The sequence below is a fragment of the Streptopelia decaocto genome (genome assembly GCF_964273445.1).
Source record: "Streptopelia decaocto genome assembly, chromosome: 13".
Classification (NCBI taxonomy): Eukaryota; Metazoa; Chordata; class Aves; order Columbiformes; family Columbidae; genus Streptopelia; species Streptopelia decaocto.
In genome coordinates, this window is record NC_138668.1 from 16,779,518 (window position 1) to 16,805,036 (window position 25,519).

Sequence of the window (25,519 nt, forward strand, 5' to 3'; positions counted from 1 at the left end):
ACAGGACTCAGTTTCCCTTCTGCTTTTGTTTCTCCAGCTGTAAAATGAGCTGTGAAGACACTGGAGGAGGTAGTTAAGTGTTATGAAGTTTAACTGCTATTCGCAGAGTATACTGAGTTTTCGAGTGCCTTTTCCATTGGCTTCTCTATACAAATCAGTAAAATGGGATTTAAAGATATCACTGTCATGTTTGCAAAAGGAGTAAAGAATTAGAATTGCAAAATTACCAAATGAACAATAGTAAAAGAAGGGCTTTAATTCTGAGTGTTATTCTTTGTGTTCCCTCCCTCCAGTCTTGGCAGCTAATTATAAAAATGTTCTCAGTTTCAATATTTTTGTAAGGCTTTTACTCCTATAAGGTAATGCACCCACAAATTTAGTTACTGTTGTAGCTGTTCATCTGGAAAAAATGTTGAAATATGATTTTTTTCCAACCTAAAGCGTGTGCCTGGGAGAGGGAGAACTTGGGCTTTTGTTCCTGCTGTGCATGAAATGAATAGCTGAAAAAAACCAGAAACAGCGTCAGGATCAAACGCAGGACTTCTCCCTCCCAGCCGAGTACCTTGACTATTAAGCTAAAGAGATGTTTTCTCTTCCTTTGTCTTCCTAGACTAATAAATCTTGAGTTATCTTCTGCTTCAGAGCACAGGTTGATCAGGATGTGAATTGGGGTGGGGACCATGCACCTTGCTGGGCAGGGAATGGAGATTGGGGTTTCAGTCCCACTCGGTTGGAAGAGTTGTACAACCATGAGCATACCATCCAAAAGATGGATCGCTCCACTCCTCCCTGTTATCTGAATCCAATGATGCCCTAAAGAAAGTGACCACAACACTCTGATTTTGCTCTTGACTTTTCCAGTATCTGCATCAAATGTCTTGGATTGAGACCCTTGCCTTATTCCTTGAATTTTGATTTTGAAAGGAGCTGGAAATCAGGCTGCTTGGGACAGCAAGGCCCTGGCATTGCGTAGAATAACTTGGGTGAGCTTGGGCTCATTGGGATGAGGTGGCCAGAAGGAAATGGGCTTTTGATCGTGCGTTTTGATTTGAGTTTCACCATTCTGCCTAAATCTGTCACTAACAGAGACAAGCTTTGTTCTTGCACTGATTGATGTTTGGCCATGACCAAACTTGGCAGTTTCACATGTTTATTTATAATCTACAGTTATATAACAGAAGCATGTAAACCAGTGGGTTGCTTATTGAGTAAATACCATGGATGAAAATGTGTTTTCTTGAAAATCAGTGGCAAAAATGCTTGCGGCTGTAACAGGTCTGGAATTTCTCAATGTGTGCTTATTTGAGTGTATATTATATGTGCTGAGAGGTGGCCCTAAAGCCATGTAATATTGTTCTGCTCCCAAAGTTAAGTAGTTTTCGAGGTGTTTGTGTAACCACTTTTGGCATAAAAAGTCATGTAAATAGACATTAGCATTGTGTCAAGTTTTCTTTTTCTTATAAATATAGCAGTTACAGGCATTTCTGTGTAGAAAGTACAGCTGAATAAGGAGGTCTTGGGTAATTCTGAAGCAGTATTTTTGATTCTTTCCCTCATTGACAATCCTCTTATCTTTGCGGGTCCATAAAATGGCTCTGGATTCTTGCAGCACTTCTCCCAGCATGGAATCCTGAAAGATAATGATGTCCTACAGTTTTTCAGAAAGCAGGTACCCAGGAGTGGGGAGAAACATCTGAAGGAAGAAAGGAGAATCCACAAAGGACTGAGCCCTTGTGAAAGCTCTAAAGGTGTTTCAAAAGCTTCAGTCAGAGCTTGCAGTCAGTCAGAAGGTACAAAAATACATAGGGAACCCTGTTTCTCAGTAGACGTTTCGCAGAATTGTTTGTTATCTGAACATATTTTAAGAACTATTTTGTGAAATGCAGAGCTTTATTCTAGCCACAAAGAGACTATATTTCAAATTTAGGGCTTAGAGATAGAGGAAGCAAGGCAATGGAAAGTGCTGGGAAACAGGATAGCAATGAAATGACTCCGGTGACACTCGAGACAACAGCTAAAATACACGAAATGCCTATTTGCAGGTCTTTTCTGTGTAAGAGTGAAGCTATCCCTCTGTAGTATTTAGCAGTTTATAACAAGGCTCTTCTCCTACAGCCATGACTTTGCTGAGACGTTAGTGTAGTTACCTGAAGCTATAGGAACCTTCTATTTCTCTCTCTGAGTAATGAAAGTGAAAAATGAAGGAAAGCCAAAAGGGTAGTGAATCCTGCTTCAAAGACAACACGAGAATGTTGCCCCGGGAGGTACCAGGATGTGTTTGGTGGTGCTTTAGATGATCCAGTCTGGATGTGGGATTGCTTATTCATTTGCTTCCCTAAGTTGGCAGCTCAGACAATATGTTCAAAGGCTTCCAAGATACAAGCCAACTCTATGTGAGAGCTTTTGCACGAGTTTGTCTGAAAATCAAAGATCTATCATTTCTACACTGACACAAGTGTTTTCTTGGGTGAGGGGAAAAAACTAGCAATGACTGAGTTCAGATTAGCTGTCCCCAGGTATGAATTGGATCCAATAAATTCACTGAAAAGTGTGTTCCGTCCAAGAAAACAAATAACTAATGACCCGTCTTTTGAATGAAGGGGTTCACCAAGTGTCAGGGAGACAATTTGCTTTGTATAACGTGGAGTCTGTTGGAAAACAGAACACAGCCAGGCGTTGCAGGTAGACACGACTGTGTTCAGATAGAGCCGTGGTGGGTCGGGCGATGCGACAGATACAGACGTGCCCAAGAGGAAGGGATGGGGCTGCTCAACGGCTGCTCGTGGCGGCACAATTTTAAACCACACCAGATTCTAAGAAAGGGCAAAGGCCATTTAAAATCATTTTTGCATCCTTCCTTCTCCACTCTTGTATAGAGCTCTGAGAAAGCAGAATTCAGCCTGTGGGCTGCAATGCATTGATTTCTGTCCTAAATCTTTACCTTTCTTCCCTCCAAATTTCTAACTCCAGTTTGCCTTTGTTTAAGACATTCTGAAAAGGAAGATAATATTTTATGTCTGGATTCTTTGTAATGATTTTTGTTCCCTGTTACTGATAGAGGTAAAGAAAACTGCATAGTCCATAGAACTGCACATAAATTATTTTCATAATTTTGGTGTGGCCCCCTTTACCACTTTATCTATTTAGTCATTTCTTACCATCACCTGGAGAGAGACCAGGCAAGAAAAGGCATACTATGTCAACTTTTCTTCTGCAGACGTCATTAGAAAAGAGCTCGTCCACCTCCAGACGCAAGAGTGCATTTTGTTTTCCCGCTGAAATAAAATTCTATTTTCATGATATGAGACATGACGAAACATAAATACGTAGGCCCAAGCATTTCTCCTCTTCTATCGATTACTTTCATGACAGTTTCTGAAAGGCTGAAGGGGCCAGAATATTTCTGGGTTTTGAAACGCATTAGGAATGGTTTAGGATAGGAATGTAATTAGACTTGGTTAAGCAGAACTCCAGTCCCAGCGCTGGTCTCTGGATGCACCGCAGGCAGCGAAAGCTGCTGCTGGGCTGGGAACGCGGAGACAGAATTTGATTCACTCCTCGGGCATCGCACATCGTGGGCGGGACCTCGTATATCCCTGAACACAGGAGACCAACTGCATTGATTTACATAGCATTAAATGGCAATATTTGTGATTCAGTTTTGCAAAGTGCTGCATGATTTGGTTTTGTTCAAAATACTCCAGACACACACACATCATACCCAGCGCAGAGGCCAATGATGTGCAGAATACTTGTATCTGACCTGTGTGAGAAAATCACAGCTTTTCTGATTTACCAGAATCAATAGGTTCTGTCAGCCTGGAAACAAATGGTGGCTACATCATGTTAAATTAACATTAAAACTGAAAATGTTTTCAGGAGACCTGAAATCTGTTGCATGCAAATAGACAAAGATCCCACTACTTGGTTATGTCCTCAAGTGATTTAACATTTTAAATTCAAGCATCAAGATGTTAAATTGCTGGTTCAGTATCGTGCAATGAATGATAAACTTGAGAAGGAAATCAGATTGCCAGTTCTACCCTTGAACCAAAGGATAAAACTGCAAAAGAAGTCTGAGAGAATTATGTATTCAAATCTCGGGCTTTTCTTTGAAAATGCAGCCAGTGGCTGTCCTGGAACTGTAAATCTGTTTGCTCATTATTTTTTTTCCTAAAGGCCTCCAAGCTCATGTTCTTTCATGGCATCTACAATGGCAAATAAATATGAAAAGTTCTACTGTGAAATATTTATTTCATTTTATCTCATTTAGGCATATTTGTCAGTTTGAGTTTTACTGGAAACCCTATATATGTGGTAAAAACTTGCCTTTTGAAATAGAAACTCTCTAAGGTGTCGTGCTGTCATGCTTAAATTCTGAATAAAGCATGACTGCAGCATAAACTGACTATAGGAGATGAGGGTTTAGCTGGCTTTCTGCAGACGCTGTCCGAAGCCAAAGAGGTTAACACTTCGGAGATTTGCTTAAATGGCTTCTTGCACTTCTTCCTTGGGGAAGCTTGCTCGCTCTTTCACTGGGGAGTTCTTAATGCTCCTCAAGCAAATCAGTGCGGACAAATCTGATTGTGGCAAAGGTTTGCAGCAGTGCTGTCATGCATCAACAACAGTGGGCAATTGTCTGTAACCTCGTTGGTCGGTGAGGTCCTTGGGTTTGGCTGAGGACAGGGATCCTGGCGCGGCCGCCAGCGCGGGACGGGTCACCTCGGGAAAATGGCACCGTGTTCTGAAGTCGGGTTCGGCATCTAAAAACGTGTGTTTGTTTTTCCTTAAGGTGTCAATTTATCTTATTTAACGTTGGCTGGAAAAGCTGTTACATTCCTGACCACATTTATTTGTAATAACTGCTCTTAGCGTGAACCTAATTTCATTTTTTCACACATGGCTGTTGGCATTCTTCTGTGTGCTGAATTTCATTTTCAGTTTTAATACTTTTTATTAGATGTTTTCATTTCTTTTAGTATGCAGCTGGTTATAACCCTTAAACATATGTCTGAACCAGCTACAAATCAGCTACAAATAGTAGTTGTGGTGATGCAGAAAGCTGCATGAGAACACAGAAGATGCAGTTCAAGTCTCTGAATATAAAATTAAGACTTTTTAGTACTGAAATAAACCTGCATTTTCCTCTCTGTCAACTGGCGTCATGCTAGATTTACACTGTTACTTCTGAATACGGAGTGAGGCCTAAATGCTTTTTGAATTGTACCAGTTAAATTAAAAATGTCCCAGTGATGTAATAACTATCTTTTTGCAGGAGTTATTTTTATTTGATCTGTTTCTTCACTGCTATAATTTTGAAGAATTTTTAGCAATTATTCCGGATTGGAGTTGATTTCGTTTTCCAAAATTAGCTGTGGCATAAGTTGTTTCTATTAGCAAGTTAGCTTTTTCTATTCTTTTTGCCAGAAGGAATCCTTTTAAAGATACAGTTATTAAGCAAAATTAAAAAATAAGAAGTAATTCCATAGCTGTACTTGCACACATTCGGTTCTGTTTTTTTCTTCTCCTTTCTTTGTCCTCCTCTCCCCCTCCTATTAGACTGTGCGGCATTTGTATTACTGAAGTCTTGTGCTAAATTGTCAGAGGTTTCCAAACCGGAGATGTGTGTCAAACTGAAAAGAAATAGTGTTCCCTGGCAACTGTCAAACTTGCAGTGTCAGAAGAAAATCGGTGTCTAAGGTTTTCACACAGCTGGGGCCAACCCAACGGCAAAGCAGGACCGAGCAGGACCGAGTAGCCTTCGCACACAGCAGAAGCGTTGGTGACTCACATGGAGAAATCAGTAACGAAGCTCACATCGATGAATATTGAATAGCGCACACACGAGGCTTCAGCCGTCTCGTGGTGCTGGGCTCCCCGGAACTGCGACCGCAGTGGCGCTGCTGGTGGAGACGAGCCCCAGCAGCTCCGAGCTGCAGATGCTCCTGCCCACCGGGGCAGGTCCTTCCAGGGACAGGAACGCTCTGCAGGAGCCCCTCCCGTAGCCTAGAACCTTCCTGCTAGAAAAATTACCCGGTGCACTTAATATTGCCATTAGGATGGAGCAGACTGGTATTTTCGTGGTGATTATTTTTTAATGCTGTAGTATCATATCTACTGTATATCAGGTTTTTCTTTTCCTCTTATCCTTCTTCAAATAAGCTGTGAGGGGAAGGACTTCTGGAAAAATTAACTGTGTGCATTAGAAATCGCGTTATTGCTCTTCTTCCCTCCATGCCTCGAGCCCTTTGTTATTATAGTATGAATGTGTAGGAGTAATGCAATGATCTCTGTGGCTTTTATCAGTGTAATTTCTCTCTTAACCACATTTACTGTCTTTAGAACATCCTTTGCAGAACCAAAATAGCAGACAGATAACTGCTGCTATTTATATTGTATTGTTAATAAGGGATTCATTCCTATCAGTTGTCTTACTGGTCTTCATTGGTATTCATGGGTAATTCTGCTGAACCTCACACTGCTGTTGACATAGGTCTGTGTACAAAGCTGAAGAGTATTCAAGCTTCTGAGTTTTCAAATTTGGCTAAAACACAAAAAAAGTATTATTTGTTTACTTAAGTAAACTTGACTTGCAACAAAGTAATCCTCCTGATTGCTTAAAACTGCCAGGCCAAACCTGAGTGCTCCGTCACAAACAGACTTGGATGAGATCGTTTGACATTCTGTCGTCCACATGGAGGCAGATTCTGAGGCACTTGAAGAAATAATACTTTCCGTCCTGCTTTTGGCCAGGGTAGAGCCCATTCATTTTCTTCCTAGTGACTGGTCTGCTGCTGTGGTTTGGATTTGGTGTGAGGATGATGTTGATAGCACAGGCATGTTTTAGTTGTTGCTGAGCAGTCAGGGGCTTCTCAGCTTCTCACACAGCGAGTGGGTTGGGGGGCACAGGGAGGGGACACAGCCGGGACAGGTGACCCTGACTGACCCCAGGGACATCACACACCATATGATGTCATCCTCAGTATGGAAAGCTGCGGGAAGAGCAGGAACAATGGCGTTTGTCCTCCCAAGTCACCATGACCCGCGATGGAGCGGGGCTGTGCTGCTGAGCACCTGCCTGCCATGGGAAGCAGGGAGTGAACTCCTTGTTTTTCTTTGCTCGCTTGCACAGCTTTTGCTTTACCTACGGAACTGCCTTTATCTCAGCCCACGAGTTTGTCACGTTCACTGTTCTGATTCTGCCCCCCATCCCACCGGGGGGTGGTGGGTGGTGAGTGAGCGGCTGCGTGGGGCTCAGTGTCCGCCTGGGGTTAGACCACGACACCTCCTACAAAAATAACCCCAATGTGAATCAGTGGAACTATGGGAAATGAAGTATGAGTATAGGAATTGAAGTCTGTTTCTCACCGAGTTTGTGTCCCAAGCATAAGATTCCTAAATGTATTCCTGAATTAAGTGTATTGATTGTAGTAGGATTTCAGAATGGCTTCATTCTGATACTCTTTGCTCAGTTCTTGAGAAAATTTAAATCAAAGCCCTTCCTTGAGAAGCTACTTTTCATTTTCACCTTCAGAGTTTTAAAAATAAAAAATCCTGGATCAATTATTATAACCAGATTTATTTTGAATACTGTCAGCATGAAAGACTACTCAATAAATAAAAGTATTTCCCTGAAGCCTTAAGTTAGAGAAACGTTTAATTTAAGAAAAATTCTCTTCAAGACTTTTTCCCCAGAATTCATTCAAAGTTGGTACTTTGCAATAGTTTAGAACTTGACTTCCATATGCTGAGTTTATAACACTTTCTAAGCGCTGCAGGTATTTAAAAATTGAGATGAACTCAAGACAGATTCTCAAAATCTCTGTTACTTTGTTGAAAAATGTCTCTGGGGGATTTGGGTCATCAGTTTTGATGGTCTGGCAGTGCCGAGAGCCACTTGCAGGACATCCCACCAGTAGGAAACTCTTCTTGCAAAATTATTGCTGGAAATGATCTGCACATCTGATAGTCCAGGATAAAAGAGATGTGTGGAGTACATTGAGAAGCAGCAGCGCAGTGGATGCACAGGCTCCGCGGCTGGGACGTGCAAGTCGCACTGCGGATTAAATCCAGACTTCAGCTGGGTCCCACAGTGCTGCTATTTATCTGCAAGTATTCAGAGTCATTGTCTTATCTTCATGATCAACCTCTACTGTTAAATAATGAATTTAAAACATTGCATTGCAGAATGAGAATCATGTTTATATGTAGATATATGTTTATAGTGCAAAATAAAGCAGTTATGGAGAAGGACATTTAAGAAGGGTTGCAAGTGAAAATGCTTAACGGTGTTAGACTTTTCTTCCTGTGAGCTGAGCTTTGGTTTTCATAAATTCATTTTTATTTAGTGGTATTGCCTAAGCATAAAGTTTTGCTCACTCATGTCTTCACATCACTTAATGTGTGAAAAAATCTCATGCATAATTCATTAATGTTTCATAGAAATAGGCTTGAATAACACATGCTTAATTTAGATTGACTGGTTTCCTTCCTGTGGCCATCACTGGTCTCAGGAGATGGAAGGAAAGCTGGTTACTGCAGGTCGTTACCCCAGAAGGCTGCAGTCTTCAGAGACAAAGACAAGCAAAGGACGGTAAATCAAATGCAAAGACTGGCATTGTCTAGCGGTCAACACATTCCTGTTACTTTAGATCTGCCCACCGTGCATTATAAACGTGAGAAAATTACTTTTTGTTTCATTTTGATTCATTATCACATAATAAGGATTGTACAAATCAATTAGTTTCCAGAGAACCAACCTAGGATTTAGTGGAAGGATTGGGGTTCACTATGAGGTATAACTGATGAATTATGGTGTTTCTAATCTGAACTTCTATTACTTCATTGGTGACAGTTTCATTTTCACTGTTTCAAAATACATGCTGGTAACAAGAAAACAAAGGCTGTTTCTCCATTGTAGGGAACCCACTGTAGGGAACATGGGTGGAAAGAATATACATTTCAAGAATAAGAATTAAGGATGCACAGATTTAAATTTGCTATTTTGGCATGAAAAATAGGTTAAGAATGTAATAGATCCTTATAAATATTCTTCTTCCACCATAAAACCAGGCAGTGGACCATATTCAGACAAAACAAATGCACTGGGTGTGAATCCAACCCAGAATCCTAAAAATCCTGAGATCACCTAAACTAAACAGACCTGAAGGTCAGTTTTCCTTTCTTTCACGAGTTCAGTGTGTTGCTAAAGTCTTAAAAATGTGACAACATAGATCAGGGATGTCAAAGTCATTTTCACCGGGGGCCACATCAGCCTCGCAGTTGTGTTCAAAGGGCTAAATGTAATCTTAGGACAATAAAAATGTAACTTCTTCTACATTTATACAGTCCTAAAATTCCACTCGGCCCTTTGAATGCAACCGTGAGGCTGATGTGGCCCCAGCGAAAATGAGTTTGACACCCCTGACATAGATGGAAATGTTGAAGAGCATCTTATTTTGGTGTTAAAGCTGCTTCTTGTAAAATAAGGACTGCTTGCAGTTTCCTGCCGGCAGCCTGGATGTCACTGAGACGGATGGATCCCCGAGGAGTTCCCTTCCACAGCTCGGGTTGTTTGCTAAAGGACGAAATGGGCAGCGGCCGCCTGGATGTCTGGGTAGCTGCAGCAGAATCCCCCAGCCCCACAAACAACATTGGCCCATAGGTTTTGCAGTAAAATCCTGGGGTTTTTTAAAGGCTGTAAAAGAATGTCAGTGATACAGCTGATCCTGCTCAAGATACTGAGGCTTTGCACATACAGCGTATTTATAATTAAATGCGGGTACCTCACTGTTAAGAAATGAGTGTGCTGGATGATAATAGGAAAATATTTTGATCGAGGCTCCCCAAGCATGTTTTATTTACCTATGACAGAGTGCCTGCGGGTATTAGAAGCCAATTTGGTAAATAACAGAGAAAACAATTAAATGATTTAGTGGAAGCAAGAAAACGTCTTGCAAGTCTGCAGTTGGGGCAGGATGTGAAGCCTGGGGGTCTCGGCAGGAGCCGCGGGTGGCACAGGGGCCACCGGCACTTGGTCCCGCGGGGCAGGGCGCTGGGGGAGCTGCGGGGTGCGGTGGGGCGGGTGGTGCTGCTGGGCTTCGCGGGCAGGGGTGCTGAGGGAGCTGCGGGGTGCGGTGGGGCGGGTGGTGCTGCTGGTCCCGCGGGGCAGGGGCGCTGAGGGAGCTGCGGGGTGCGGTGGGGCGGGTGGTGCTGCTGGGCTTCGCGGGGCAGGGCGGTGGGGGAGCTGCGGGGGTGCGGTGGGGCGGGTGGTGCTGCTGGTCCCGCGGGGCAGGGGCGCTGAGGGAGCTGCGGGGTGCGGTGGGGCGGGTGGTGCTGCTGGTCCCGCGGGGCAGGGCGGTGAGGGAGCTGCGGGGGTGCGGTGGGGCGGGTGGTGCTGCTGGTCCCGCGGGGCAGGGCGGTGAGGGAGCTGCGGGGGTGCGGTGGGGCGGGTGGTGCTGCTGGTCCCGCGGGGCAGGGCGGTGAGGGAGCTGCGGGGTGCGGTGGGGCGGGTGGTGCTGCTGGGCTTCGCTCCTGCGCCTGCGGGGGGTGCAGGGACTGAAGTGTGAAAGGCTTCCTTAACCAACCAACTCTGGAAAGCTTCCAATTCTCCAGCCGCACTGGGCTAAGTAAATGGCAGTAAGAAAAAGATACCGAGCTCTTCTCTCCTACTTCCTTGAGACAGACCCGTAGTTCAGAGTTGAGACGGGCAGATTGCACAGTCTGGCATTGTCCATGACACTAAACATACCTCCAGATAGATGAAATCGTTAACTGAATCACCCTCTGGATATGACAAATGATGCATTAGTCTGTACTTTCCTCTCTGTTTTCACGGTGTTACATCCAGGGAGCTACTTCCATGTCCCAGATTTTTTTAATCCATTTTTGTGCAACTGCTTGTGGAAGTAGTAGATGAAAATTTCTCTACTCTTCGAAATGAAAGCACAAAGAAATATGAATATTTACCTGTCAGTGTAATACTGTGGTTGGTATAGGAAAGTAAAGTAACACAAGTATATTGTGTCCAATAATTCTGTAGTTGTACTTTTTCTATGAGTTGACTGTATCAACAGCCTTTTCTCCTGTGGTGTGTTTCCATTTTTCCAATCACAGTATTTCTTTCCGGCCCAGAGCCCAATGAACTATAGGAGACAGTACAGAACCTCATGTTGTGGTGAGACAGGTCTCAGGTGCTTAGAGGGCAGTTGTGAAGTCACTTCTGTTCTCCTAAGACTTGTATCAGCATAGTCACAGTAATTTCTATGGAAACTGAAGATCTGAAGCTTAAGAGAAGGCACCACCAAATTTCATATAGGACAGAAGGATGGTTCAAAGGTAGCACCTTTGAATTAACCTTCTGGTGATCTTCCTGTTTGGATCCTTCTGTGTGTGCAGATGTGAAGGACAAACCAGACGGTTTTCTCACATGTTGCACCTTTCTGAGGGGGATGTTGCCTTGTGCACTGGCACACAGGCAGCCACAGTATTTTCTATATAACAGTGACCTAAACAAGAGATATTTATTCTTTGAGTGTCATATTTGCAGAATCTCACTTTGCCGTTGTGCAGCTGCAGGCGGAGCTGGAGCCCTGTCTAACGTCTCCTTTGGGATAGAACCGTGAAGCTTCAAGAAATGCTGGGAGCTGGAGGCTCAGAGCTCTGATGAGGCTGCCAGTTATGTCCTCCTTCTAGCTTCACTATAGCCAATCAATTCGATCTGATTTCATCCCACAGGAGACTACAACTCCCAGCTTCACTGAAGGCTTTCTGGGTCTGAGTTTCAGGGAGGGATTCTGTCCATGGGTTTGTGTGTGCTTGTTTTTCAAAAATGTAAGTTGGCTTAGTCTTTAGTCATGCCCAGGCATTTCCTCAGAGGTTTGTGTGCATGTGAGACAGTAAAGGGGGGAAGAAGAAAGTTTATGAAAGAAACAAAAAATCGTATTGAACTGTAGAAATACTTGTATTCTCAGTTTTGACCTGTGTGTCTGGGCACCTCTCCAGCAGCTGATCGATCTTTCTCCCAGTCATGCAGGGCTTTAGAAAGTTTGGGGTAGTTTAAAATTCTTCCACCAAGAAACTCTAAAGAAAGTCACTTTGCACTCCTTGAAACTCAGGAAAGAAAATTACCTGTTAGTGAGCCAGGCCCGCAGAGCAATGTGACTGAGGAACTCCAACACCTCAGGACAGTGAGGTCAGTTTGAGCTCTACCAACTCCTATTAAGCAACAAGAGCGACTCCAACTCTTACACCTTAGCAGAGTGGAATTTGAAGTTGGACTGTTCATGCTTTGTGAATGAGTGCTCAAATGATGTGTATAAAGCTTTGTGATGAGCTGCGTTTGTGTGTCCTGGGACTCGAATTTCATGAAGGTGTTCAGATACAAGATCTCCATCCGCTTGTAGCTTTAGGCATGTCCGGATTGCTTAAGTGAGCAATAATCATTTAAGCATGGAGCAAAAACACGGTTGATGAACTGGAAATGAGAATAATTTATGCATAAAAACCTCTTTCTGCACTTTTCACATAAATAATCAAATACTGCAAAAGCACTGAAGGAAACCAGGATCACGTCGTCTCAGGTGACCAAAAAACTGAAATGTCTAAACCCTGGGTGTCTGCCACACAACACTTTGTGACCACTTTTGGTGGGGCCGGTCTTAGAGCTTGGGAACCCTTTTCCCTCAGATACAGTCTCTGACATTCCTTTGGTGGAACAAAGAGGCTGCTGTTGAAAAAAGAGTCTCTGGCTCAAAAATGGACCAGTAGTGGCTGAGCAGAGGGCAGCTGCCAGGCAGGGCAGCCGTGCAGGGAGCGGTGGCTTCTCTGCCGTCAGGCAGCGCGTGCTGCTCTGTCTCATTTCCAAGGGCTCCTCTGCCTTCTGCTGACGCTTCCCTGGTGGTGGATGTGTTGAAGTAGAAGGAGAGTAAAATTCTGACGCGGTGAGGAAAACAGTAAGTAAATCTCAACTCACTATTAACTTGTTGTACTCCAGGCACTCATCTGAGAATATAAAATAGGCACAGAATGTCCTTGCATTATTCAGAGATGCAAATGGCAGCAGACAGTAAGAGGAAAAGGTGAATTTGGTCAGTAGCCGCTGGTCAGTACTTAAGGAATTCTGGAGGCTGCAACAAATAAAGAAATTCCTAACAAGAAATGAGGAAAAGATCCTCTTCCACTGAGTGTGTAAGGGTTTGGCTGTGCACTTTGAACTGGTTCACATAAAAGCATTTTTCTTTTTAAATAAAATACACCCACATTGGCCTTTTCAACCCTCTCCACCCCTGTTGTGCTGAATCACACTCTGCCGTGCACACGCTGGATTGCACACGTGCAAACCAGTCCAGCTCCACCTTACACTCTGCCAGGCCATGTGCTTTGGAGTCCAGGGTCTGGCTTTCAAATCGCTTCCTAGGGATCAGCTTGGCCTCACTACCAAGGTCTTGGTCACCCTCCTTCAGCAGCACAATGTGAATTAATAGCAATAGCACTGTTGTCTCTTGTTTTCACCAGCATTTGGGTCTTAGGTGCTGAATTTAGTGCAGATCCTGGACACAATCCAGAACAGAGATTACTATGACTCGCTACTTTTCCATGAACCGAATTTTCACAGCAGCCAGTCACTGAGGGATGAGTAGCTCACTTCTAAAATTAGACAGCCAAATTTTTAGGACATCTGTAGTTCAGAAGAAAGCAGCTGTGTGGAAATTAATTTAATACTGCCTCTGGTAAAGCATCACTTTTTCAGTTATCTAAACTTCTTACCACTTATGGCCACTTTATGATGAGTGATATTAATGTATTATAGCTACAGTTACTACAAAGCACTAAGAATGCTTCTTCCTCCACCGTCACCCCCATTAAAGAAGATAATTAAGCACAGTGGACTACAATGGGATCATGCAGAGTAAGAGGCACTGAAAAGAATATGGTTTGCCTTAAACACAGGGGGAAATGTAGAACAGATCCCTTACTAAATTTCTGAATCGACCCTCAAGCCACTCTCAATGAGCACAAAGGCTGAGGGAGCTGGGGCTCTGGAGCTGGAGGAGACTGAGGGGTGACTCATTCATGGGGGTCAATATGGAAAGGGGGAGTGTCAGGAGGATGGAGCCAGGCTCTTGGTGACAACCAGTGACAGGACAAGGGGCAATGGGTGCAAACTGGAACACAGGAGGTTCCACTGAAAGATGAGAAGAAACTTCTTCCCGGTGAGGGTGTCAGAGCCTGGCCCAGGCTGCCCAGGGGGTTGTGGAGTCTCCTTCTGTGCAGACATTGCAACCCGCCTGGACACCTTCCTGTGTAACCTCGTCTGGGTGTTCCTGCTCCATGGGGGGATTGCACTGGATGAGCTTCCCAGGTCCCTTCAATCCTTTGCATTCTGGGGTTCTGTGAAAGGGAAACAGGCTGCACGTACTCATTAACCTGCTGTGGGGATCTGCAAACGCAACTCTGAATGTTGGCATATGAAAATGCCACCACCCTGTGACATGAACACCAGGTTGGGGGAACTCAGTCTGCGTCTGTTTGCTTCAAAGATGTTGTCAGGTTAAATTTATGGTGGTGAGCCTGATGTAGGCCTGTTGCAGGTTCTTCTCAGAGTTGTCCTGAAGCTGGTGTGGGCTCTGCGGGTGCGGGCTGGCCGCTGTGCCTCAGCGTGCTCCCAGGCCCGCTCACATCATGGAAAAACTCTTTGTGATCTTGGGATGTACTCAAGAGGTCCCTCTGGGGAGGAATCATGTCCTTGAGAGTCCAAAAGTGGTTAAAAACAGAGTGTTTTCAACTCTTGTGCCATACGTCCAGACAAAAAGTGTGAATGTATAACAGTTTCAAAATCTCTATTGTTTTTTCTGCTGAAAAGTTTGAATAACAATGCAGCGCTTTTGTACTTTTCCTGTGAAAACTCACCTGAATATCAAACAGGGCTAATGTGGTCTGAGACCAGTAGTTCTATGGGGAAAAAAGGGAGAGGGGTTAGAAAGGATAGGGGACAAGCATGGGAAGGTGGTGCAATCCTGGGAGAAAATGTCCCTGAGAGTTATGTTTAATTTAGTTTAAGATTCTGAGAGGCATTATACAGCTTCTGGAGCTGAAGTGCACAATCTTTCAAGGTTGATTTAACTGTATGGTTATAATCGAGCTGCTTTAAAAACTTGTACTCAGACACCCAAGAAATATCTAAGTTCTAATTTAATAATTTGAAGAAACAAGTACATTCAGTGGCTCTTGAGCAGATGAGAGAAGTTTCTTTTGAGTGTTTCATCTCTCATTTTATTATGCTTAAGTACCTTTTAGCTTTGATGATTGGCTTGGCCTAAATTGACATCTGAAAAAGAAGCCTGATATCAGTGCATAAATCGGTGATAATCACCACATCATTACACAGTATCAGCTTTTGAAGAAGGAATTGTAAAGCAACTGTCTGTATTCAACATTCAACAGAAAGCTCTTAACCCTTGCCTTGTATAAACAGATTAAAAATGCCATTTGTAAGAGACAAAAATGGCAAGCTAAAGCAAAGCTGAACAATTTGAGATGGGACTTTGATGTCTGCCTTAGAGGTCTGCTGTCCTGGAGGTCAGATAAAGGAATGTCAGTTTGTGATACAAACATTTTCTGGCATGATGACTACTAGATTCTTAAGTCAGAATGCTCTCAGCTGTTCTGCTGTTTTTCTGAGCTAAATAGCTGTCTGGAAATGTGCAGCGTGATGCTGCTCTGCATTCCTGGGGAGATGATGTTTGCATCCACACGCGTGAACTGAGCCAGGGTTAGTGAGAAGATGTTTGTGAATAGACCCCCCAGTTCTTGATGTATTATTGTCTAGAAAGGGCCCAAAATGTAAGGTGGTAAAGGCTTTCTGTCTGCACATGGTGTGCAGCAGGTATTTAAGGCTGCTGAAAAGCATTATACGCTTACGGTTCCAATTTGAAAATGATGTTGAAGTCTTTACCCACTGTTGTCCTTTTCCCTCCCCAGAACCGTTTCGTTGAGGATGTTCCCCCATTTGCTTAAAATAATAGTCTGTGATATTAATCAGTACAGAAAACAGCCACCACTGGGATCTTCATTAGGAGCTTTATGATGCACTAATTGTTTGAAATCATAAGGCCTCAGAATATTCCTCTAATGCACATTCTGCAGAAAATGTGAAAGCTCTTACTTTGGAAGTGTACAAGTACCTTCTCCTTTTGGAAGTACTTAGTAGTTGTCTAAATTATATGCTTTAAATTTACAACATATCTGATGTTTTTCTCTCTTGTTTGTGCAGAAAGGCATGGAAAATACATACCAAAATGCATAGACAGTCATATTCAGGGCATAAAGTAGGGCTGAATACTACGCAAACAAATAGGCTAAATGTGCTGAAAAATGGTGTACAATAGGTATGGTGTGGTTTTGTGTGCGTATACAAACACACATGCATATGATCACCAATTCTTACACGTACTTTTCTTATCGCTAATTATAATCCCCCTGTGAATTTATCACACATTTCCAACTAACATGATATTCTGTATGAAATTCTATCGTGAAGTATCCAGATGAGCAAGACTTTGTTTTTAAGTTGGAAGCAGAATGTCAGCTGCCAAAGCAAAGGCAGCAGACTGATCTGAAGGAGAAGTCATGCGTCGTGCTGCTTACTTACCGACTGCCTTTAGAGAGGCGTACTTGTTAAGCTCTTTGCCTGGGGGCTGTTGCTCATATGGGTTTGTGATCTGTCCCAGGCTGGGATATGAATGTTGATGTGCCATCTGAGGAAGGAGGGGAGAGGTTGGCATGACATTATTCATCTGTGGTGGATCTGTATTAAAGAAAATCGACAAGCATTAAGAAAAAAAAAATCAGTCTTAAGATTTTAACATCATTATCCAGTACAGATTAGACAGGATATGTCATGAGATTTAATGCAACAAAACATTATTTACTGCAAACTGGGAGTCTGAGTACAGCAAACCTGTACTTCGAACAGTTAATGGCGTGATTAAAGGCTGATGAATGATTGTAGCAATAGATGCTAACTTTTGTATGAAAAAGATCTTTGAACTAAGAAATAGGTTTTCAAAACAATTGAACACCAACATAAAGACTGAATTACTGCAGCATTAGGATACAAAGCAAAACTTGAAGTTTATTCCAAGGTAGCTTGTGCAGTTAAATAGCCAGGCTAATTTAAATTGGCTCAGGCAGGCTGCTGCATAAATGCAGTTACACTGCTTTTAATACCAGCACCAGCTTGGTTATTTGCACAGCATTATGTTGTGTTCTGTAGACATGCCCCACAGTGCAGAATGTGCAATTTTGACTCATGACTATCATTAGGTAATTTCTTCAAAGCTCACACTTTGTCCTTATGTTTTCTCCTTTTCCCTGACAGTAGGCTTCCCAATGTCATGCCAAGATAATGTTTTCTGTAGCAGACATACCTAAAAGCAGGAGCTAATTAGTGCTTATGTACCATTTTATACCAGCACTCACTCCATATCTGTTCTATAGTTGATTTGTTCCTTTGCAGTAGCGAATACAGCCTGGATACTTTCCTTTCTCAGATATTGGCATAGTTTGATCCCAGCTACCAACTAAGACCATGGGAGCCACACACTCACCTCCCCCACCCTCCAGGTGGAATAGGGGAGAGAATCGAAGGAGAAGGGAGAAACTTGCGGGTTGAGATAAGAACAGTTTGATAAGATAACAAAATAATAATAAATATGTAAAATGATGTAAAATGAGTGATCATGCAGTTTATCACAAACTCTGTCTGTGCTGAACAGCCAGTCCCAGAAGGGAGAGCACCCTGGTCCCGAACAGCCCATCCCAGAGAGGGCGACCAGGCAAAAGGCAGAAAGGCCAAAAGCCAACTGCCTATCAGCAGAATGGCAAAAGGCCGAACCAACACCGAGCTCCAAACAGAACTCCCAAACAGAACTACTGAAATAACTAGGCAGATATGTATATAGCTCTGGCTGTATACTGAGCATGACACTAATGGTGGTGCATATTTTGTTGGCCAGCCTGGATGTCAGCCCAGGTGCTGTGCCATTCTTCTCCCTCCCAGCTGCTATTTTGTACCTGCAGCTGGACAGTTGAAAAAATCCTTGGTCTCCCTGGCAACAGCCAAAATATCAGTGAGTTCTTACAATATGTACCTCCTCCAAAACACAGTCTAGCTACTGAGAATAAAGCATTAACTCTATCTCAGGGAAAAACAATTTTATCACATTATTCTCACACTAAATCCAAAACAAAAGACCTTGCTAGCTACCAAGAAGAAAAGGTTCTAACTGCATGAAGAAAATTAACTCAATTTCAGTTAAACCTGCACAGATATACCATAATTCAGTAGTTATTTTTGATGTTCCAGCCTCTAAAAAGTTTGATCAGAATTGTATACTGCGCTCAGTTTTCAGACCTGAATTTCAACAGATTTCAACATGGTCAGCATATCTTTTCTGCAGAGTCTTTCTCCAGGCTGTGTATTTTGAGATATTTGGAGCTGATTGTCAATCCTAGGACCTTATCATGGCTTCCAAAATCACAGACAAGTGCATTTTTCTCCTGCAATGAAACCATGGTGCTGAATTGGTGACAACACAGTAACTTCCCCAGCATCAAGCACAGGCTTATGACTGTGGAGAAAGCAAGCGGGGCAGTTGGGGGGAAGCAGACTCGTGATGGAGGGAGTGGACCAGCCCCAGGTGCCCACGGGTTCTGGCAGAAGCCAAATCTCCCTACAGTTTGCCAAGATTTTAAGCAAATTGAGCCACTTGGTTTTCCGCAGCTCATTAATGAAGCTGAGCACATGGGCAGGAGCTCTGGAGCCAGGTAACAGATTTACTGCTGGGAGAGCGAAGGAGAGCGAGGGTGGGTTTAACTTTCTTCTTGTCTGTGGCTGCTGCCTGGTGCAGTCTCTGCGGAGCAGAGCAATCACATCCTCCTCCCACACACATGGAAACACCTTCTGAGGGCACCTCGAGGCAACACAGGAAGAATTCTAGAAGTGCTACCATCTAATAACAGGATGATTCTTCTTGCTGTTACCGGTTGTGGGTAGTAGGTTGAGCTGGATGAGAAATGATTTTCCCATAACAAAAGAGTTTTGCAGTAAGTGGTTTTCTTTTTCTTTTAACAAACAAATGAAATCTGAACTTGGTGTGTTTTTTTTCTGGTGGTTTTTTGGTTTTTTTTTTTGCGAATATTGTGCCAGATTGGAAGAAACATTTTGTTAGAATTTCAAAATCATATGTTGGTCAATAAGTTGGCTCACTTTTAAAAGGGGAAGCATTATCTTGGATTGAAAACCAGAAACTGTTCTATTCTAGAATTCCCCAAAAAAAGTGCTGGAACACTTTCTGAATCCTTTTTGATAGGTTTACCTTGAAAGGTAAGTCAGCCCTTTCACAGAAATAGCTGTGATTTTAATGAATCGCTGTTTTCTAATAAGTAGAAGCTCAGTAAGTTTCTGTTCAGCTCTAGCACTAGTGTGTCTGGTGTAACTAAGTAGAGTGACTCTTCTCTTAGAGCGAGATTTCAAGAAATCCTATTCCGTTCCCATTCTATCTCTGGAGTACAGCTCAGGAAAGCCTCTTACACTAACAGCTTAAACCATAAAATAGCTGACCATGCTTTCCAAACCATTCGTATGGACATCCAGTGTCTCTCTTATGGTTGCACCTGCCAGTACACTTTTGAGGAGCAATATCAGCACAGCTGCATTTTGGTAACAAGGCAGCTCTAAAGATATGGGTGGGACCTTTACTATAAGGAAGGTGTCAACCTTTTACAACCACATTCACTCACTCATTTTTTTCTGAGTAGAGCTAAATCAGCACTTCGTAGATGCTACTACAAGAAGTTCCCTTGTGGCAATACTTATTATTCAGTCTGTCAAACATCATGACTTCACTGGGATGGGAGTATGTGGAGCACAGGTATTTCTGTGCTCACTGCCAAAGTGACTTGCAGTTATGGAGACTTGCAAAACCGATGTAAACAAGGTGTGGTTAACCAGGATGTTTTTCTAGCTGTGTTTGTTACTTAGACCTATCATTTTTATTCAGTCATCTCTTTAAGCATAGTGAAGAAAGTTCCCCCAGAAAGGAACGGGGGGAAATTAATCAGGTCCAGGTGTTCAGTGGCAAACTCCGTTGTTACTGGGTTGCTGGGCTACCCAGTTGCTGGGGTTTGGTTCTTTGAGTGTTTATGAAGATGTAAAGAAATATGTTTTCCATTTCCACATCATCTTTGACTTCTCTTTTGTCTTATTAAAAGCCCAGAACTCTCCTGAAATATGAACTTCAAGCAAATTAATGAGTCATTGTTTCAGTGCTGCCCTGACTGCACAGTGCCCCTCACTCATACGCAGGTACTCACACAAGACTAAGTTATCACATGGAAGACACAGTTCAAATTACTTATTCAGTTGGCCATTTGCACAAAGTAAATTAAACAAAAGGCCAAACTCTGGCAAAGTGCATTGAACTATATTGAAGAACGATTCTTATTTATAAAGAGACTCCCATTGGTATGGACTCCTAGGACCTAAAAGGAAAATCTCAGCTTGATATATATACATCTGTCTCAATACTCAGTATTTACATACTCAATTTTAGTCTAAATGGCTGTAATCGGTGAATGTTGAGTTTGTTTGCAAGCCTACTAAACTGTGTGTGAGCTGATTCTTTATCTTTGGGTTTCTAGAAATACGTGAGCAAATGGGATGCTTGCATTGTCTTCTCCACACGTAGTTAATGTAATGATGATGGAGAAATTCATCTATATTTGGATGCTATTCAGGAAATGTTCGTAACTAAAGTTAACAATGGTGTAATGCAAATTCTGCAACAGGCACAGTTATGGGCAGTGTAAGTCTAACCACTGGGGGAGACCAGGCTTAGCCCTGAGCAACCAGGAGGTATTAAACCGGGCTGACCTCGCCCGCTCTGGGAAAGCCACATTTATAACTAAAAAAGGTATTGGCCTCGGCAGTGTTGTCTTATTCTTATAAATACTGCTTCAGTTTCAGCAATACTGAATAAGGATTCCCTCAGGAAATAAACAAATTTGTTTACAACTACTTCACAAGATCTCAATGTGAAATTTGAGATTTTTCAATTTGAGATTTTGACTTTTTTCCCTGACATTGGAAAAAACAGTAAGCGTTAAATTTTTGGGAGTAAACCATAATCTCTTGCATTATTCAAAGTATTTTGGGATGCAAGGGATTGGTTTCAGTTGGAAGAAAGTTTAACCAGAAAAAATACCCTACCAGATTTATCACTGACCTCTAGTGCCAAGTTAAATCCTTCATACTTACAAACCAGATATCTGTGATTGGCATTTGCAGATACCTGGCTTCGCTGAATGGGGAGAACTTGAACCTGAGAGCTGTGGCTGTGCTGATACGTTCCTGTTGGCAACCTGACACGGGTACCTTGTCCAGCACGGTGTTCATGGAACCAGCTGCACTGTGCCACTGCCAATTTAGGGATTTATTTGTAAAAGACAGAGAATATGAACATCACAAAGAGTCAAAACACTGTCTGTGCCACAGCTTCTAGCATGAATAGTCAGACCTGATTAGCAATGGTGATATTGTAAAAACCCTGCCATATTCCCAACGTATCTTATTTTCTGCTGAAGCGAGGAAATACAACACCAGGCTGCTCTCGAACCTCCCAAGACTCTGAGGAGTCATTCTGGATGTAGTGTTAATGGTTTGCTCCTTGTCTTGCTGCTGTAGCCCAAAAGAAAGAGTGTGATAAAGTGTGCTGGAGCTCACCACACAAAGGCTACATGTCTGCTGGGCAGAAAATGAGACATACAGGAAAAAAGAAAAGCAAAGAAGTTCTGCAAGCTGCTGAAGAGTGCTTTTCACTGCTACCCCCTTTAGCGGTCTAGGTAGAGAAAAGCTTGTGGGAGGCAAATGGAACAAAAAACTAGAACTGGAAAGAAGCTGCACAAGTTTATAGCTGGAGAAAGTGGGTTTTACATCCCAGCCACCAACAATGAGCCTTTGGAAAAGGCCAAGGCCTCCGCTCCTGCTCACAGTCGCAGCAGTTGACAAAGACTAATCATTATGTTATCCGCCTGTTATCTTGACCTATGTCTCAGCCTGTGCAGTTGGAACTTGTATCCAGATGTCACAACTAACAGCTTACTGCATTTTTCAAGTGAAAGGGCTTTTTTGGGCTGTTTCCACCCCTCCCCGATAGTGAATTTTGGAGTTGCTTTTGTGTGCATCATGGTGACAACAATAATGTAATTGGTTGCTGCCGTTATGCTGCACTCCGTTCAATTAAGACAGTGTCATATCTAATTTATGCACTTCATTCAGAAATCAAGGAATGGGCATCACAGCAATTATTAAATACAAATAAGAAGCCAACGTGGGAACACCTGACACACCACAGTCACGTTTGAAGACAAGGCAAAAGCCCCCAAACTTTTTGTTTGTTTGTTTTGTTTTCTGTGTTGCTCATAGAATAAAATGTGCTGTTCACCTAGTTTTCATTTTTCCTGTCAAGAAGCTGCCAAGGTTATGGGAGATACTGGGGGCTAGAGGAGGGGTGCTGGCAGGTTGTAGCAATAATAAGCTTGAGAGCCAACAACCTGCCAGGGACGTCCCTCCAGCTCAGCCACTGTCCCCCTGCTCCTCAGCCTTGAGAGTGGAAGCTGCTCTGAGCCCAGCCTGGGGACTCGTCCCTCTCAGGAGCCTGAACTCAATGATTCGGTACTTGAAGACAGGGAATATGAAAAAACTCCATAGGCACAGAGTGGAATCTATTAGTAAATGAGCAGTTACAGCCATAAGGAAAAGGAGAAATGAGACAGGCAATGCAGTGAAACAACGGGAGAGGATGGGGGAAGGGCAGGAAAGCAGAGGAGATTTTGCTGTAAAAGCCACCTGCAGACACACATACAAAAGAAATGAGAACAAGACAGACAAAAGAAGACTGGGAAGTCAAGGGAGAAAAAAGGGAAAATTCAGAGCAAAATATAATAATAGCTGAGCATTTTCAGATACTCAAGAGAAAAAGATATGCCCTGAGCTGACGAAAATTGAAAATAATAGCTATGAAAACAGGATAGATATGAGTGATTAGAGAATACTATCTAAAATTGCTCCCCTCCCATCCCTAACTGCACTGCCACCAACATGCAGATTTGCTTCTTTGTTCTTGAGTGTATTATACTTAATTATAAGACTAGCTCATCCAGCATCACAGATCCATACAATCACAATTCCTACAAGACTAACCAACAAACTGCAGGTGCTATTGCTGAAAAATCCCAGAGATGATGAAAGCTGTGAGCTTTCAACAACTCGACTATGCCTGCAAAGTAATTCATTCCAGACCAGCTCCTCCCTGGATAATAGGATTGTTCTCCATTCTTGGGACTGATCCTCCTGTTGGGGTGAAACTCACATTCTTGGCCTCTACACTTGTTCTTGCCGCTCTGTAGGTTGTCCCGATGTGGTTGAACTGACCTTCTCTGAGGTTTTGTGTGTGTGTGCATTTTCCTACGCCTAGATAACCTGAGGTTTTTCTCTCTTTGTAGGTATTGTATTGCCATTGTCATAGTATTTTTATTTTGATTCTTTGCCCCTTCCTTTGAATTTGCATTAAATGTTTTGTTTTCAAGGATATTCTTACATCCAGAGCATCATTGCATGCAGGAGTGTACAGGGTATGTTCTGCAACAGCTGGTACGTCAAAATCAGGCTGCGCACCCATTAGATTATTTGTGCAAATATAGACATATACGTAACATGTGTGGTCCTTCCAGTTTAGGGGCCACTCTCTGGCCAGTACAAGATGTGTGACAGGAGGGTGCAAGGGCCCCAATGGTATTTATATGCAAAATTGTCTCTGAAAGGTGTGTGCTTACCCTTGCACTAGGGGTTATGCCCCAAAACACCAATCTTCTTATTCCCATTGGTTTGCATTAACTGTCGTAAATCTGCATGGTCTTGTTCTCCACATAGTGGTAAAATGGTATTTCAGCTCTTGTTAAATTAACGGTGCTCTGCAGCAACATTTTCCACAGCCTAGTACAAGCCCTAAATGGAAAAGTATTGCTACTATCTAATCTTAGTTTCTTATCTTGCAATTTAACTCATTTTGTATTTTAGCAAGAACAGACGGTTGCAATCCAGCCTCTGTACCATTCATTATTTCATATGCTTTTTTCCCACTTTTCAAATATTTCTCTCTTTTCTGAAGTAAATAATTTCACTCCTTCCAGTCTTTCTTCATCTGGCAGTCTTTCCAAGCTTTGATCATTACTGCTTCCATTTCTCTACACTTGCAGCCTTGCAATGCAGCTTGAGATGAGATTCTACCCTCCGTAACACACGGAGAAATCTTACTCTGTCTATGATGGTATCGTAAGTCATCTCTATAAGTCTCTGTCCCTTGTGATATGCAGACTTCTTGATTTTTCATCAGTGATGCACGAGTCATGTGAGTAGTCGTATTTTCCCTAAATATGATAGCTCTGAGACAATACGTATCTTTTCATGGCAATTTACACTAGCCAGTCATCTGTTCCGTCTCTGCGCCGTATCACAGAAACGTTCTTGTAACAGAGACAACCTACCCGTCTAATCACCGTCACAAAAAGGATCTGAGATGAGTGGGATGGCATTGCAACCAGCAAAAAAATGTTTCTGTTTAATGGAAGTGACAGTCTACAGTGTAAATGCCTGTCATCAAACACACTGTCTTGCGCCTTCCTCTGTCCTACCAAGCAGTTGTAGGAGTTAGTCCTGTGCGACGTGCTCTACTCTTGATTCTCTGAGCTGCCGCTGAACGTGAGGGCCTCTCACGTACCAAGGTCTGTGTGTTTTCTGTTCGCTGCCAACGTGATTAACCCCTTGGTCTGGTGCTGTCTTCCATGGTAGAGGTTGCATGGCCTTTCACATACGGATACCCTCAGTGGTTTTCTGAGGGGAAGCTTTTTTCCCCCGAATAGAAAACTGCTGGACACAGGAACATCCCCAGTTCCGCTGCCAGACTGATGAAGGTACTGAGCTCTGGAGCGGTGCTGTGGGCTGTGCTGGCAGCGGGGAGCAGGGTCAGCACGCCATCCCGGCTGCAGCGCCGACCATCGACGTTCCTGCTGGTGCAAGCTGAAAACCGGCGAGAGAGAGAAAGGCATAACAGCTCTTAGCACCTTGTTATCTAATTTGAGACACTGGTGAACAAGGTTATTGTGTTCATACTGTGGATGCAGTCTTTATGGGAAGGCGTTATGGTAGGGAGATTCAGGAGCTGATGAGAGAGACAGCATCACTCGTCTGGACACGGGAAAGAAGGTCACGGAATGCACAGTGCTGTGCCCGTGGTGCATGGCATGGGAGGAGCAGAGGAGAACGGCAGAGACCCCAGAGCTGGGTGCTCAGTGCTGGTGCTGTTCAAACATGCCCCAGCCGCTTTCTGAATGGCGGGATTCCCAGGTTTCCTTCCAGTGCAGCGGGATTCTGTGCTGCTGTCAGAGGAAGGCAATGCTA

General features: G+C 43.2%; 1 protein-coding gene across 1 annotated transcript in view; it reads right to left on the reverse strand.

Moving 5' to 3' along the window:
- SHISA9 (shisa family member 9) overlaps positions 1-25,519 on the reverse strand; it is a gene marked incomplete at its 3' end in the record, with an annotated part of 183,053 nt that overhangs the window by 3,938 nt on the left and 153,596 nt on the right. The window contains exon 3 of the mRNA XM_082064553.1: positions 16,652-16,807. Coding sequence (XP_081920679.1) covers positions 16,652-16,807 — 156 coding nt within the window. The remainder of the gene's footprint in view (positions 1-16,651; positions 16,808-25,519) is intronic.